The sequence below is a fragment of the Topomyia yanbarensis genome, chromosome 3 (assembly GCF_030247195.1).
Source record: "Topomyia yanbarensis strain Yona2022 chromosome 3, ASM3024719v1, whole genome shotgun sequence".
NCBI classification, from domain to species: Eukaryota; Metazoa; Arthropoda; class Insecta; order Diptera; family Culicidae; genus Topomyia; species Topomyia yanbarensis.
The window spans coordinates 325,647,441-325,665,525 of NC_080672.1; the positions used below are offsets into that span (position 1 = coordinate 325,647,441).

Below are 18,085 nucleotides of genomic sequence, written 5' to 3' on the forward strand. Positions count from 1 at the left end.
ATGTGCTTCTCTTTCAATAATAAGCTACTACTCAATGTTTACTTTCCGAAGCACAATAGAATTCCCCTAGAATCTTTGCAAAAATCCAGTTGCTTGGAAAAGATAGCCGAAGACTGTCCAAATTGATAGTATTTATAAGTTCTTCAGTTCTACGCAGTTCTGTGTCGTAAGTGCCCCAGTTATCGCAATGAACACCATTCTCAGCAGATTGCTAAGCTTTTACAGGATTGTCATCACTTCTTCCATCTGACACCACATAAGAACATTATTAAACATACAATTTTTTAAATAACTCAAAGATGTAATTCGGTTTGAGACTCCAAGTTTTCCTAACAGCTTTTCTGTGCTGCCTGAAGGCTTTCCACATTTTTGTTGGATCTGAACTTAATGAGAACAGTTTAGTTTAAATTCTAATATAATTCACACAATACTCACAATCATAGAATTGCGACCTGGATTAAAATTCGTATTTTCGTAAAATTAACGATGTAACATTTTTTCAAATTTGAATCATAGGAAAGTATCTTTATACTGTGAGATTTAACCAAGTTTCTCTGAAAGTATTATATAACATGGGGTCTACTATTAATATTAGATTCAAACTCAACCGATCTTGTTCGATTCAGAAATTCCAATCGATTTGAAAATACTGTGATTTTAAACAATTTGAGGCGGATCGCCAGTTATTATGATTGGAAAAATATATGGCTACGAAAGTTGCACACGTTTTCCATCCCCGGTTTTTAAATAATGTCTATAAACAAATTCATTCACACCGATCACTCGAAACCTTTCATGCTAAACTTTTTTTTTGATTTGTTTGTATCAAGAAACACTAAAAACCTCTGATTATCAAGAGTGATGCTTCTATCACAGTGCTATGGCCTGCCCAATTGTTCAATAGCCCATAGCACAGGAAAGATAGACAAAGATAGTCTACATTTATGTGTTTTTATCAGTTTTCAATAATAATGCAATATAACGAAAATATCTACAAATTTCATTTTCACTGCTAACTGAAAATGTCCCTGGCAGCACTGCTCCAGCGGAATCGTTTCAGACTGCATAACTGCAGTGATATAGATAATACAACTGTAAGCGCATAAATGAATGGTTATAGTCCTAGTTACTAGTCTTATCTATTTTTGTGAACAAATCTTGCCTGAAACAAACACCAATAGTTACTCCGCCAGAACGCTGATCCTGGTTACTAAATTTCACGCAATCCACATTCCAATGATTAGTTCCAAAAAACTTAATAAACTTAACAGCATTGCAGTGAAAATTTCGTTTGGTAAACTGTTTTTAAAATTTCGATTTATCTATTATATTGTATTATATTGTTATTAGTTGATACATATAATTCCCTTTCTATCTGTTTATTCACACCTAATTTCATGCACACAAAAAGGTATGAACTTTATGCGCCGCACTCGTATGCCCTAGCACGAATGCGTTTTTGTTTGATCCCGGAACTGAGTCAGGTTTCAACCGAAACTGTTATCACTTAATTTATTTTGACATCAATTTGAGTTATAATCTGGGCCAGCTTCGTCTCAAGCCAAAACCACCTAAACGTGGATAATAATATGATTGAAGCAAAAGATATTATCACTACAGTTAAAAACAAGAAAATTGAATAGCGACAATCGATATTTTGTCAATTCTATGCAAATGCATATCACCGGAAGTAGTGAGCTATATTCGCGCAATGATACGCTATAAAACGCACAACTTTCGAGATTATTTATTGGCATAGAAAAGAAGACAAATCTAAGTTTCCTCTCGAATGCAGCGCATGGAAGGAGCCGAACGCGCCTGAACATTGAAAATTAAACTAAATCCAAACAAATCTAAACCAATGTACATTACCATTTGTACATACAATGGTAGAGTTCAACTCGAGCGATAACATGTATAGCGCATGATAAAATTAACACGCAGCAAGGAAATGACTGCGAGTTGAACCTACACAGCAAAAATTGCCACTCCGTGCGGTGTCCAGGCGGACACTGACTCCTACCAATGTTTTCAGGCCAGCCATATAATTCATTCGTTCAGTTTCAGGATTGCGCACGAAGATTTGGATCATTTTTCCGAACGAACATGTTCGCTGATGAATATGTTCGATGGCACTCATTACTTCACTGCATCGGCAAAGCGGAACGCGTTAAAAAATTTTGCGATTTCCGATTCTCTCTCTCTTCGTAATCGCATACGGTGTGATGCGGAACGAGTTGTGTGGGTCTGTATCTTTTTAACGAGAGCGTAAACCCCCGACGATGTATAAGGAAACAAATTCATGTACGTTCATGGCGGTGAGCGAGTTTTCCGCACCTTGTTCATGACCAAACTAGCTTATTACTAATTCAATATTAAAAATTAATTCGAAAGTTCAAAAGAACAATAACAAATCTCGAACACATTAATTATAAATGTAATCTTCGCAGCGGTTGATTTTCTTAGTTCTTGTATATCTCCTTATCGTGGGCCTCGACACGCCTTCACCCCGGACCTCTTGATGTATTCCAGATTGTAATTGGTTCAGATCTTCCATCCGATGATCTGTACATAAAGAGTCCTCCGTTCCACCTGGTTGAGAAAACCCACCAAATAGGAATGAATCTGATGCGAACCCGTAAAAATCACCCTGCGAGCTTTCTCGTGCAGAATCAATTTCTGATTCGGGAGTACTACGAAAGGCCGAATCACATAAGGCCGAAGCACAAAAGGCCGAATCACAAAAGGCCGAAATCTCTAAAAGCCGAAAACCACAAAAGGCCGAATCACATAAGGCCGAATCACAAAAGGCCGAATCACAAAAGGCCGAATTACAAAAGGCCGAACTACAAAAGGCCGAAGCACGAGATCAAATCGCTAAGGTCATTGTAGTAACCCATGGCGTTATTAATGAGCTGGTGCATATCATATCATGAATTGATGGCTGAAAACTGCTTTAATTGATTTTTGATTTAATTAAATTAAATTAAATTCAAAAGAACAGCTCATGTTAAAAAGAAGGAAAAATACCCGAAAAGATAGTACAATAATTAACATGGCAGGATTTCTAAAAATCTATTCAACATTGATTGGCCATTTTTCGTTAAAATATGCGCTATCCGCATCACATATTTTCTAATAAGGTCTTTTCGGGCATTTTGTAGTAGATTAGAACGATGCAGGGGGTCATTAGTCAAAGGGTTATCCGGCCGAAGGATATATAGACGAATAGTCATTAGGGCGAGGCACACTAGGTCGAATGCACCAAACAGGGTGAGAAATAAAGCCTTTGGAACTGAAAACAAGATTTGAACGAAGCTTTCAACAATTTGATTGGAACCTTTGAAAGAATTTGATTGGAACCATTGAAAATAATATTTACGTCATTTACGTCATCTTTCTCGCTGTAAATATGCTGCGAATATCAAGGTGCTGGGTCATTAGGCTGAAAGCCGGTAGGCCGAATGTCGTTTGGCCGAATGCCGTTAAGCCGACTGGTCAAATAAGAATGACAAATATGTAGAGCAGTTGAAACTGAAAATTTTCAATGATGATATAGTAAATAATATCAGTTTGAGCACAACTTTCCATACTACCTGTCATGTAGAATGTTAAACACGGCAAGTTGGTCGTTGTTCCACAGGCTACTGCTTGCATTCAGCCTAATATGATTCCATAATCACCAACTCGAGACAGAACACAATTAGAGCTTCCATCCCGGGAATTTATTTCCCGGGAATCCCGGGATTTTTGGATTTCCCGGGATTCTCGATTCCCGGGAAATTGTGTTTTCTCATTCCCGGGATTCGGGAATCCCGAGAAAAAAGATTTTTAATTTATTTCAAAAGGTTTAGGTTCTGCGAAAGAAATTCTGTAGAAAATATCTATATCGGCAAACATTTGGAGTGAGCAGTGAATGCAGATTGTGCTTTTCCAACTGATTTGCAGATCTTTGGACCTTTTGGATTTTTTTGTTATCTTTAGGCTCGCTGTTATGTTTGCATGATTTTTTAGGTATATAGTCCAAGCCTTACTAAAAGTACAACTAAAAATGTTGATATTTTCATGCAAAAATAGATTAATTTGCCGGTTAGTGATGCGCACGGTATCTCTGCAACCGATGAGCCGATTGATCAACTTTTTTAACAGTTCTTTTAATAGTTTATTTTAATAGTTAGATCTTGAATGAAAGATCTTGAATGAATACAATCAAAGTAGTAATTGAAATGATGGTAATTTCTTAAAAAATCGATGTTTGTTTCAAAACTCGGGATGGTTTGTAGTGATATCATGCTTAATGCAAACGCTTTAAAAAAAAAGAATGTTTCTAGAACGTCTGCAGAAATATTTGATCGGTTCATCGAATGCATATTTCGTCTAATTTGTTATACCGTAACTGTAATATCTGTAAAGTTTTGGATGTATGAAAAGAAAGACATAACGCTGTATCTGTCCAATATCATGCGCATTTAACCTATTTGAATGTCGCTTTCAACGATGCAGGCAGGATTTTTGAAGGGATAAGATCAAGCAATCCAGATACTCGCCCGTAATAGGAAATCGATGGTAGGCTTCATCCATCGTTGCACAGTTCGTCCATTATCTGCTTGATTTTGATTCACACTTAAATCGGAATGATGCTGATCCTACTGTGACAGAAATAGATTACATATATCATATTTTCTCATTTGATCGGAAATAACTGCACAATACCCTGAAGCAGCTTAATCTTTTCATTCAAGATTACCAAAGAAGGTGCTTTGCATTCAATTGATCCATCGTATCAGAACAACGAATTTAGACATTAACTCCAGCAGATGCGTTTAGTATATCGTCCCAATCGTATCCGTAATTACCAAAATTTAGGTTATACATGTAGCCAAAAAAATCGCCTTTTTCTGACAACTGCTTTTAAGACAGACATACATGCAATCAAACGAGTTTGAAAACATTTCAATTTATTAATTTTTTTAAGAAAAACATTCACCTTTTTATTTTTCTTCTGTATTCCCGGGATCCCGGGATTTCCCGGGAAATTTATTATTTATTTCCCGAATCCCGGGAAGCTGAAAACCGTCGGGAAATGGAAGCTCTAAACACAATGAAGTTATTCCACGAAGTTGCCAAAAAGCGGGGTCTCCAAAATGTCGATGTACCTTTTCAGAATGGTAAATATGTAGAGCGGTTGGAACTGGAAACTTTCTAAGAGTGATTTTTTACGATTTTTTTTCAATAGAATAATAATGTTTGGAATATTTACGACACTTTTCTAGTTGCATATTTGCCGCTTTACTGGAATAAATAAACAGAACGAAGCCTAATGTGGCTACGCCACATCGCTTCATGGCAAGTGCTGTCCGACATCGCTCCGCTCCGTCGGACTTAAACTAATTTAAGCCCCTATGTTTGAGTAATCCGGGCAAACGAGTGGATCACAGGTTTGCTTGCGCGAGGCCGCCGCTTCCGACGGCGGGTCGGCGGCCACCTCGTCCGGCGGAACCTCAGCGGCTTTACGCCGCTTCGGATCCTTGGCCTCGGTTATGCGGCTAGGCCGCATCGCACTGGCTCCGCCGTATGCGCTGGCGCAGTGCAACAACCAAACAATAGTTGTGGCTAGCGGTTACATTTAGCCAAACTGACTTTTTTATATTAATTTTCTTTTATTATGTATGCTTTTTATAAACGCGATTTTATTTTAAAATATTAGTCATGGGCAATACTAAAGTATCATCAACACCAACAGATTAGATCATTCGATTTCTGATGCATGTGGACTTGCGGTTTTATGTGATTCGGCCTTTTGAGATTCGGCCTTTTGAGATTCGGCCTTTTGTGATTCGGCCTTTTCGGGTTTCGGCCTTTTGTGGTAGGTTAGAACATCTTCGGCCTTTTGTGTTTCGGCTTTTTGTTATTCGGCCTTTTGTTATTCGGCCTTTTGTACCGCTCCCTCTGATTCATGATGCTGTTGTGGCTCGTTCATCTCGTTAATGCTGTGTTTTGATAGACGGGCAGGCGATACTTGGTCCAAATGTATTCTGGTACGTGGACGACGAGTTTCTTTCGCCAAACGTAACTGTTCTCTGTGTGCTATAAACGTGCGGCCGGCAAGTGAAACCTTTTTGAAGAAAATGGTGATTCCTGTCAACACTACCAGAAGTCTCACGTGGCAAATTCCGGTTCCTACAGTCACACAAAAAAAATCTCCAACTCGCAGCAACAACAGCAAAAAAAAAATCAGCAAACGTGCATTTATCCAGATTCCAACAAAATAGTCACGGCAAAAATCCTGCAGTGCTCTGGATTGATATAATCGGCGTCTAGCGCGAACGTTATCCCGGACAGCAATCCAGCTAAAACTCTTCTCCGCTTCACTAACTTTTTCACTTGAAAGAAAAAAAAACTTATCCCACTCGTCGCCACTGCGATATCTAGGATTCCATAATAAAATCAGGTCTTCACTTTATGACGGTCGTTCACTTAAAGAGACCTTCTTTAATTCTCATTCGAACTATATAGTCACTTCTATACACTCCTACACTACATATGACGGTTATCTAATGACAGTTCTCAATCTCAGAGGGTTCGGACCGACTATGTCGACTCCTACAAGAATAAAGACAGATGAAAGCAGTGCGGTATTGGAATGTCGTCGCATCACCGACTTAACTATCAACCGAATGCTGAGTTGAGAGCTACGGGAAGCCCAAAAATATCCTTTATTGTTCCATCGGCTAAAATAGAGAGAAATACGTCAGCACCAAGAATTAGATCGATCTTACTTGGTTTGTTTCTACTGGTTGTTCTTCGCTTTGTTTTGACGTTGTGTTCGCTTCCATTTGACATAGCAAAGTGTGGTTTACAGTCAGGGGTCCTACACACTGATTTCGACTGACAGCTCTTTGCGTAGTGATTTGATCTTAAGCAATTAAAACATAATTTTGCTTTCTGAACCAGGTCGCGCCCCTCTTGCTTCATTGAAATTATTATACCAGTAAACTATGTGACATTCGGAACACATAGGACAGGAAACACTACTGTTAAGCTTCTAACTTCTCTCTTTGAAAGTGGGTTTGTGCGCTCGTCCTTCCAAACATCACGCTTCATATAGTTAAAACTCATTACTGAAGACGGCGCATGTCTCTAATGCCTCACATTTTCGTTTTAGAAACCGTAGCAATTCGTTAAACGTCTTCCAGCTTCTTGAGTGTTGAATGAATGAGCCAATGGTCTCTTGTGTCGTATTTTTCTCCCATTGCTTGAACTGGCGCATCACCTCGTCTGACGTTGATACGAGCTGGCGTAGATTTGTCATGTTTGGCGTTCTAATGGTCGATTGATCGCATGACTCTTGCACAAGTGCCGAAACAACGAACTTTGGTTTATCATAATTTTCGATCAGGGTATCCCACACTTGTCTATAATTCGCATCAGTGATTGTGTAACTACTAACGAGACTTTTTGCTTCCCCTTCTAAGTGCGAAATCCAAATTTGCAGTTTCAGCGCATTGGTGAGATTCTTTTGATCGACGCTAGTAGTTTATATTTAAAAGACGACCACTTTTTCCTGTCACCTCTGAAAATTGGTAGACTGTATACCGGCAGGAACTGGACAGCTAACTCCTCTACGAACGTTGAAGCTGCAGCTTGCCTGGTTAGCAGTGCTTTCTGTGTTTCGTACCCTTATTGCTTCCCTCAAATCAATTCCCGGATCAGCCACTGTTGCGTCACTGGCGGCATTATCTCGTTCAAACTTCAATATTGTCTTGTAAATACTCTTTGTTACGTAAAATAGTTTTTCGAAATCCGGTCGCGCGTTCAGAACTGATGACATTTTTCTCAATTCCGCTTTGAATCCTGTCAAAATGCTCTTCCAAATCCGCTTATTTTTCCAAGCGGTCGTGAATCTGGAACGCAGGTTGTTCTTGTTCACTTAATCGTTTTGCACTCGCGCGTTCCCGTTTCAGTCTGCCGAAGGCCACATTCCTTTTGTTTAATAGGACATCCACAGTCACAAATCCGCTACTATCCGGAGTAGAAAGACCGAATGTTCGTTGACGAGAATATAAGCGATAGACCATGAAAATAAAAGAAATTGAAATTTGAACTGAATATTATAAAAAACTCGTTCTTCGCGTGGCTTTATTTCCACAAGTGACAAATATATATAAAAAAACGGAAGTTTATTTAGTTGGTAACAATGAATTCATTTGGCACCTTACTTGACTGGGTGTGACTATCTTGCAGATGTGTGACTTAAGATTCGCCACAGGGTTAGGCACAGTAAATAAAATGCGCTCATGAACAACATCTAAAACAAAACGTAACAATCGGTTTCTTATTTTTCCGTCGACGTTCTTAAACCCTGCTGGGATATTCCGTACAGTATTGCTACTTTTATTAATGAAAATGGATTCTTGCTGTTTTATGTCTGCTATATTTTGTATTTCGAATCCTAAGACGTTACAATCATCAATGAGTTATGAAGGTTCTTTCAAAAATAGAAAAATGTGATTGTCATGCATCATATTATTTTTTTTGCAAATAATACATTTTGTTGGATCTACATAATTCAATCATTTTCGAGTAATTTTTAAGCGGTATAGCTCACTGCCAAAATACACTTTCAGAGAAAATCTAGGATTAATTATAACTCATCAAGCAGAGTTTATTACATCTGGTGATGTGCCTGTGTTTGTATCAGTAAAAATCATTAAATGATTTTAGGATTTTTCCTCAAAATGTATATTGACAGTGGGTTTTCCGACTTTTGCTCCATAATTCTACTACTAAAACTATTAAATTAAAAGCCATCGATAAATTTTGTACACATAACGATATATAACCGCGCTTTATCAAGCTACCACTAACAAAAAAAGCATTCATTCTTAGTAGTAAAAATGAAAATGGCCAGAAAACAACTTACAGTTAATAGTTAAAGAAAAAAAATAGCAATTTGACAACTGGAGACATTATAAGGTACAGTCTAAACGCACCGAAACAATCAAGTCGTGCCTCATACAACTCTCACAAACAAGGTATAACCGAATGCATCCGCATCTTCTCGGGGTTGGACCATCGTATAACGCCATGCGCTACTATCTGACCTAATGCTTCAAGCAGAATTGCGAAGCACTATTCTTAATCTCGACCTTCAGAATGTATACGATCGCCACCGACAGTACCAGGAACAGTGCAAGCGAGATCCACTGAAGCGTCTGGTTAAATTTTACCTGTGATTCTAACCGTTGGGTCGAATCCCTGAGTTGCGTAACAGCCTGTTGAAAGTGCAAAAATTGCTTATCGCCCCCGTTGCCAGAGAAACCGGCGCCCGCGCCGTACATATCACCTCCAGCATTACCGTAAGGTGGCATCCCGTTACGCATGCTACCATCATCCAGACTGGCCGGTAGAGAACATTTTAGCCTATGCTGCTCCACCGAGGCACTGTTTGCCGATGTATTCTGCAATCGAAAGAGCTGGAGTTAGAAACAGTATCAAAAAACGCAACGGCTGTGTGACAGTACCTTCCAAAGTTCCGCTAGGTCATGCGTGTTGGTAGACAGTTCGCCACTCAATCCCATGCACATGACCAGAAATTTCTCCCGGCTCAATGTGTTGATTTGTTGACCCTGTTGTAGCACAACGTTGATTGTAACGCTGCCACCTGGAGACAGTACTCCGGTGCTAGGTCGGACACGGAATTTTTCCGGTGCAGTTGTTTTGATCTAGATTGGGAAGAGAATAAAAAAGACGTTACCTAGGTATATTTCCTAGATTTTAAACCACTTTTACGGTAGATATCTAATTACAGGTGAATTACAATGAACAATGAAATATAGGCAAGTCCCATAAAGATAAGAAATCTCAAGTGGATGGGTGCGAGTAGAGAAATGCACCTAAAATCTAGCAAGATCTGCAGATCAAAGTCCACGATGAAAAGAAGAGCAAAATGGAGCAAATTTCTTGAGCGTTTTTTCAAAACGTCATATCTGCAATGAGTTACTCTCTTTGTTTACTTTCTCTTCTGGTAATAAGTCGGTCACTTTAACATTTATCCCTCAGCTCTTTGCATAATATGCTAGTGGAAACCACCGTCTTTCGATCTGTACTGTAAAATAAGTGAAAAGTGTTATAGTGACGCCGTAAAAATCGAAAGAGAAAGTAAACAAAGAGAGTAACTCATTGCAGATATGACGTTTTGAAAAAACGCTCAAGATTTCTGCAACTAATCGAACGCGACACGGCAATCACATTCTTTCCGTAAACAACTTTCCCTGTATCTCACCTCATTAAGCAATGGATTAACCGAACTAATAACTTACCTTGTAGGTGACTGCTTTTGTATCAATGTTGGCAATCTCAACATTACCGAGCAGTTCGGTGCCAGACTTTGTGAATACGATTGTGGTCTGTGGTATTATTCGTAACATCTCGCCTGGAATAGAAGAAAGCGAATTTCAGCAATCGTGGCTCAACAAAAGGCATAGCCGTTTCGTGTGAATGGAGATGTGAGCTAAGGTTTTAGCGAAACCAGTAAGAACCGCGTGACAAGCGTACATTTAATCAATGACGATAGCAAATAATTGACGGTTTGATAAAAGCAAACAGATAAACAGTGCTTAGTAGGGGAGATTGAGTTTGCAGGGGACCATGAAGTAAATAATGATGTTCTATCGGTTTGTTGACGAAGGGCGTAGCAATTGGCAGTGTGTTGTAGGTGATGTTAGATAGATTTTAGACATCACTTCAAAATGCAAGCACTTTTCCGTGCGCAATACTGCAATTCAAACAAATTGAATTTTGAATGTTAAATCTTCAAATGCCTATCGCTTGATATGTTCAGATATTTAAACAGTATCCAGAATAAGACATCCGTCATTTTCTTGGCTTCCCAAATACATAAAACATTAATTTGCGTGTACTTATACTACGTGGAAAGCAACAGGAAATCGTATTCAATAGAATCACGATTACAACACTTACCCTCTACGTTTTCAAAGTTCGAGTTGGACGTTTCGTTCATCGGGGACTCCGGCGGACTGAGGATAGCAAAATGAACCTGCAAAAATGAAAAATGCGGAAAAGTAAATTACATGACTGCAAATGGATTAATGAGGTTCAATTCATAAGGCAGAAGCAAAAAAATGCATCTCACGTTCGTATGCGTTCTGTAGCACCAATCGAGATCTTTGCAGCCGGATAATTATTCCGGCGTAGATTTTAATAGGCGTTCTGCTGTTAAAAATAGACACAGCTGAGAAATAAATATCTCGCTCAACGTTTGCTATGTTAACCAAAAAGAACACAACTTATTCCACTTCACAGTGTCCCACAGGAATCAACTTCACAGCAAAAAAAAAGTGAGCAATATTTTTTCCGCTTGGCGGAATCGTTAAAATCGATCGATTTCTAAAATCGTGCACTATGAAATTAAAAACAAAAACTTCCACCCCGTTTTAAAACATAAAAACTGTAGATTGGTTCATAAAAACATAATTTTCACAGCCTTAACACTGAGTTGATCAGAATACACGCACTAATCTCTTGTTCACTGCCGATAATATTTTTTCAGCAGCACACACAGGGCCAACGAGACCGAAGATTGAGTTGTTGTTTTTGGCTTTGTGCGTTGCTATCGTTTGTCAGCATCAACTGACAGATAGGTTTAAATAATGGCTTGCGTGCAATGTCGAATGCAAGATAGCTGGTACACTGAAAATAATCCAGGCACGCAAAAATAAAACAACCCAAAGAATAAGTTCATTTAACTTACTTTTGAGTTGTGCGTCGCTTTCGCACTTCTTACGGCCACCCAGTTAAACTCATTCCGGAACCGGTTCGGATTTCTGAATGGAGTCATTATGGATTTCAAATCAAATGCAACAACCGATTCCGACTCAGAATCGGTTGTTGCATTTGATTTGGAATCCATACTGACTCCATTCAGGATTCCGAATCAAAATCCGAATGATTTGACCGGGCAATTTCTTCACCTGGATGAAAACCGGTTTTCGTTGAAAACACCAAATACAAATTACATATTTGTATTTGGTAACACATTCAATTTGTATGTGCTCACTGCAAGAGGGTGACATGACATACGTCTTTGTTTAAACAGAAATTTAGGGAGAACATTTAATTCCGCATCCAACGACCCATTTCTAATTTGGAAGAACAATTAATAACTCTGCCTTTTTTCAACCGATTTTATTGATAAATAGATCGTTAAATACAAAATTGAATGCTCTCTCTAAAATTTTATTAAAAAAGAGGCACTTCTTTAGAAGAATGTTGAGTAATTTTCATGGAAAATCGCGCAATTATGGTTGTTCATATTGTTGATCCAAAACCGCAAAGTATCTTTGACAAAAGAATATAATGTAGCATATCCTCGGAATGGTCATTTCTTCTTCTTTCCAGAACACTCAAAAAATTTAAAACCAGTAGAAAAATGATCGCGTAGAAATTTTTTTAATGCCGAAATTTCCGAAAAATAGTTTTTTTTGTAGAAAATCAATTTTCAAACATTGTCTTGTGTTGCATTTGGCAAGATCTACAACCTATACTAGGTCACTTGAAAAGTACAAAATTACTGTAGCACCGTGTAATTATCGATACTTGCTCATTTCGATTTGCCCAGCTCAAGATAATGGGATGAGCTCACAACAATATGAAGAAAATTGCGTTCTATGCTCGATAGAGGAAATTGCTCAATTGGTTAAAGCGGAAGTAACACTGATGTTAATCTTCAACTCAATATTTTCCAAATGGCAGGTAATCGAATTTCGGCTAATAAATATCGATAGAGGTGAAACTATACTCGAGCGTTACAAATGTGACAACTGTGCGGAAAATATCAACATCGTCTTGTTCTTTAAATACTTTTTCCTATCCTTTTAACAGCGTCGATAAAGTAGTTTCTGCACACTTCTGCTAAATTGATCATTTTAACCGAATTATGTTTTCCCAGGTATCTGCTACGCTGCCATGATTTCGAAGCCAAGATCTAAAACGCGACGTAAGGGTTGCTCCACAAGAAACCTAATCGATTTCATTTGACACAACTTTGTGATGATCGACTTCGTTTAAATTGTTGGTATCAGGATGAAAAAATTATTATTCACCGACATGTCCAAAACAACACTTTTCTTCAGTTCGGTTTCTCATCTCGCTCAGTCCAGACGCTAGAAATCGCTCCGCTGCTATAGCAGGGCAAGTAATCAAATTTACCCGCGCCGCGTGGTCTATTTGTAAAGGCAAAAATTGATTCCTTTTACCTAGTGTGTGAAGCATGAACAAACAATGAGTGACAATACAAAGCAAGAGTAGGTCCCGTTGCGGGCAAGCTGTGTTGCTGTTGACTACTTGAAATGTCCGGTAAGACCGTCAATTCGTGAAGTGGAGCAAATGTTGAAAGTGAACATGAAGCTCAACGTAGCAGAAGTTAAGGCGGTGCAATTCCATCATTTACGTCATGCGGTACTGATTATGTTCAAAAACATTAGTCAAGCAGAATCATTCGCTTCCCAGAACAACATGAAACACGTCGTCGAATGTAATGATATTTTATACAGTATCTCAACGTATATAGATGTTGACAGCATTGAAATAAAGATACATGACCTGGCACCACATACTAGCGACTCCGTTATCAAAAAAAATCATGTCAAAATACGGAGAGGTGAATAGTGCTACGGAAGATACATGGAGGAACTTCTTCCCAGGACTCCGCAACGGCGTTCGTGTGGTGAGAATGCGTCTGACAAAACATATTCCCTCTTACTTGACTTTCACATCCACATCACCTCGAGGTGTTCAATATTTTCTTTACGAACACTAATCACGTACCCAGGGCAAATTCCTACATGCCAGTATTGTGATCAGCCGCTACACCACGGAAAACCTTGTGCAGAGACTGCTAATGAAAAATCCACCTGCTGCGACCAAAACCGGTATACAATCATCGTATGCTAAACACCAACCGGTTTTTAAACCAACGACTGCGGACCAGGCAGTAAACATTACAAAACCACCTTCCATTTCAAACAGCGAGGAAACAACGATTACACCAAATACGTCTAAACCAACAACCACCACCAGCAATAAAGAATCAAATACCGATGACGAAGGATTTCCAACAGCGACCCGTAAGTACAAGATTCAAACAAGAACATCGGACCGTGAACATCATGAATGCGGTACCGATGACATGGACGTGAACGAAAATGCAAGAGAAGACGGACCAAATGACCCCCAAGGTGTGGCAGACGGCGCACACTACGTTTCACCACCAAAGAAGAGGATCTCAACACACAGCAGCAAGCTGCGCCAACAGGACCTGATGGACACATGAAAGTTAATTTTAATTTTTACATATTGTAAAAATCACCCACGGCTTAGTTATGCTAACGCATAGAGCCGTGTCAAATAAACAAGGCAAAAAAATAAAAACACTTTTCTTCAATTTACGGTCCAATATTTTCACAAACAATAACAAACATCTAAAGATCGAGTCATACCGTGTCTGCCCGAATAGAACTGTACAGTAACAAAACTATGAATTTCGCTGTGACAGTACAATACAGTAATTTTACAATAATTTACAGTGAATTCTAGTGTTATGCTACAATACAAAAACAATAAACTTTGACGTTTCTACAGTAAATTTCAATATAAAATCGACTTTTACAGTATAAAAAGGGGTGGTTATGTATCTTAACACTAAAAAAATCGATTTTTTTCTCACGAAAACAGTAAAATTTAATGTGAATTTACTGTATCAGTTTTTTGTTGAACAATAAAATTGATTGTTACTTGAAATTTTATTGTAAATCTACTGCGAGAACGGTGCGTCGAACAATTGTGAAACAGTAATAACTATAATATTTATCGTTTTATGGTTGTTTGTAGGGTAAATGCTATTGTAAAATTCTATTCGGGTGACTAGTGCAAATCGAGCTTCTAGTAGAACGAGCAGAACAATTTCTCGACAAACATATGATTACGGCCTAAAAGCCAACTGTCAAAATCCACTTTGAATGGAAATTCCGGACAAACCGTTACACGCCAATCACAGATGTTGGTAGTAAATGAAAGAGAAAAGTTTTCTCTTTCATAAACTGTTGTGAATTGTGTTCGACTAGTAACGGTTTTTCTGTAATTTCCATTCAAAGTGGATTTTGACAGTTGGTTTTTAGGCCGTAATCATATGTTTGTCGAGATTTGAACTGTCAGTGGAGCCCATAATTTGTGTGCCCGCTGAGATGTTGACTTATGTCGGTTCAATGGAATCAGAATAGGGGTGTTTTCACAATAAGTGTTATTGTTGCACTATAGCAACTTAAGGTTAACATGGTCAGTATAATAATATGAAACACACTAGCTATTTACAAGTCCTACCGTGCGTTTTGCCTGTCTCAATAGAAAGGTATTGCAATTGCTCTGAAAACCGATTTTTTAACGAAGGCCCGTAGGGCCGAGTGACATATACCATTCGATTCAGTTTGTCGAGTTCGGCAAATGGCTGTGTGTATTTATGTGTGTATGTATGTATGTGTGTGTATGTGCGTATGTGTGTGTATGTGACCAAAAATGTCACACATTTTTCTCAGAGATGGCTGAACCGATTTTGACAAACTTAGTCTCAAATGAAAGGTGCAACGTTCCCATAGGCTGCTATTGAATTTCTAATGGATCCGACTTCCGGTTCCGGAATTACAGGGTGATGAGCACGAACACGCAGAAAATGTCGATTTAAATAAATTCTGCAATGAATGTATAAAGGTGAAAATTTTTCCAAAATATGACCACAACTGCTTCGATTTGTAGTGTTAGATCACTAACATCCATTCAAAGTCTATTTGGCCACATTGGCCACCATCATCGGTTCCGGAAGCCCCGGCGGAAGTATCTAAATTCAGAATAACAGTCACATCGGTTTCTCGGAGATGGCTAGACCGATTCGACTAAACTTGGCCTCAAATGAAAAGTATTGCGTCCCCGTAAATGGCTATTTAATTTCATCCCAATCCGAGTTCCGGTTCCGGAGTTACAGGTTGTGGCGTGCGATCACATAGCAAATTGTGATTCAAACCGATACTCCGATGAAAGCAAAAAAGGTAAAAATTTCGCTAAAATGTCTCTCAAACAACTTCAATTTGCTGTTCTAGGTCACCGACGGCCAACCAAACTTTCGTTGACTACATTGACCACCATAGACGGTTCCGGAAGTGCCCGGGAAAAGCGGCCATCTTTCAAAATTTACGAACTCACATCAGTTTCCCGGAAATGGTTGGGCCGATTTTCACAAACTTAGCCCCAAATGATAGCTATAATATCCCCATAGATGTCTATAAAATTTCGTACGGATCGCTTATATGGGTCCGGAAATATAGACTAAATCGTCCGGTCACATATGAAATTCCCATATAAGTCGGAACTCTAATTTTTTTTCAAAGGGGGGACCCCATGAAATTTCAGAACTCGAATTCGATTTTATGTTATCTCGAAAAATTTTTTTTTATAAAAATCGACTTTTTGGGACTTTGCCGATTTCGCACCTTTTTTCAGTTCAATATTACCGTGGCTGTTTTTTCTTTTTCGAAATTTTAGAACTCGAATAATGATTTATTTTCCTGTATATAGTTGTCATGTGATGTATAATAATAAAATGTAATATATGCATTTAAAAGTTTTTAATGAATATAAACAACGCACACATTCTCGTGATTCATGATTGAGAAAGGCACAATTGCACCGCTAGGTGGATTAAAATAGGTTTATATCTCAGTAATCACATGATTGAACACCCATAAACATTCGGTAAACGGGTTACACTGATAAACCAAGTGAACAGGTTTTTTGTATAGTATTTCGTTAGAAAACTATTATCGAGCTATACGAGAAATAGTGGAAACTCGGAACTAAGCGACTATTTGTGGTACTGTACATGTATATTCCACGAAAAATAATGATCGAAACATCGTCGTTTTTGTATTGTAGCATAACCTAACGCTATATTCCCCAAATGGTTATCGGACTGAAAACAATACCCCAAATGACGGAAACAATTTACGGTATGGCATATTTCTTGTCGAATCACAATATGTGGAAAAACAATAATACAAATTTTCCATTTATGGTTCTCACTTTGTGCTGTCGTACAGTGCAACAAGGAGAACCCTCAGTTTGTACAGATAGAGAGTAAGTTTTCTGCGCGTCGCGATGGTAGGTTACGGGGTTTTAGATGACTATACGCGAACAAAATCCTATTTGAAACACGATCTAGTGCAAGGAGTTTTTATTCTCAGGTGATACGATCCTCTAAAACGCCGATCAGCCATGTTGGATTTAGAAACGACAGCTAACAACATTGTTTACTAGTTCTCTCCATATGTTTGCTTGGATTTCAGTGGCTAAAAAAAGTTGTTCGCTGTCATTTTTCTTCCCCGCAAACTGCTGCACGCTTACCTCACTCCTCACCTAGTTACTGCCAAAGACGAATCACCTTAGAACTTTAAGCACCTTGATCTAGTGACTTATATTACGAGATATATTTCAATTCAAGTTTTCAACAAAAATGTTGAAAAATAGGCGTTCAATATTTTTCGGTTGCTTTGATAACTATACTTACAATAGAATATAATAAGAAATGATTATGAAGTATTATATTAATCCTAGGTACTAACGAGGAATATTTTTTTTTTTTTAGATTCCAATTTTTCCCGATATTGTCAATCTGACCATTAGACAAAAATAGACTTAACACTGCATTATCAAAAAAATTTCATCGTTCTTTTCTCGACGTTGTAATTCACTGGCGGCAGTTTAAAAAGATCGGTGACTACCACGATACCATCCGACCTTCATTACAATTTCGTAAATCTTGCAACAAAAATCAAATTTCGCAAGTCATCTCCCACTGAAATTTCACTACCTGAGGCTACCACAACCAACCATCCGCAGTGCAATGCATCATGGCAAAAAGTTTGACCCATCACAATTACATACCTTGGTTGGTGCATATGCGGCATGGAAGATGAAGAAACGTTTGCGAGAAGTGAAATTTTGCAATCCATTCATATAA

The 18,085-nt window shown here is 38.4% G+C and overlaps 1 protein-coding gene across 11 annotated transcripts in view; it reads right to left on the reverse strand.

The window, feature by feature from the left end:
- Nucleotides 1-8,511: 8,511 nt before the first annotated feature.
- LOC131689034 (motile sperm domain-containing protein 2-like) overlaps nucleotides 8,512-18,085 on the reverse strand; it is a 130,723-nt gene continuing 121,149 nt past the window's right edge. For all 11 annotated transcript variants that reach the window (XM_058973779.1, XM_058973778.1, XM_058973780.1 and 8 more), the window contains 4 exons: nucleotides 10,984-11,059; nucleotides 10,323-10,435; nucleotides 9,525-9,725; nucleotides 8,512-9,461 (listed from right to left, as the gene is read on the reverse strand). In XM_058973779.1, coding sequence (XP_058829762.1) covers nucleotides 9,105-9,461; nucleotides 9,525-9,725; nucleotides 10,323-10,435; nucleotides 10,984-11,059 — 747 coding nt within the window. In that variant the 3' untranslated portion in view covers nucleotides 8,512-9,104. The remainder of the gene's footprint in view (nucleotides 9,462-9,524; nucleotides 9,726-10,322; nucleotides 10,436-10,983; nucleotides 11,060-18,085) is intronic.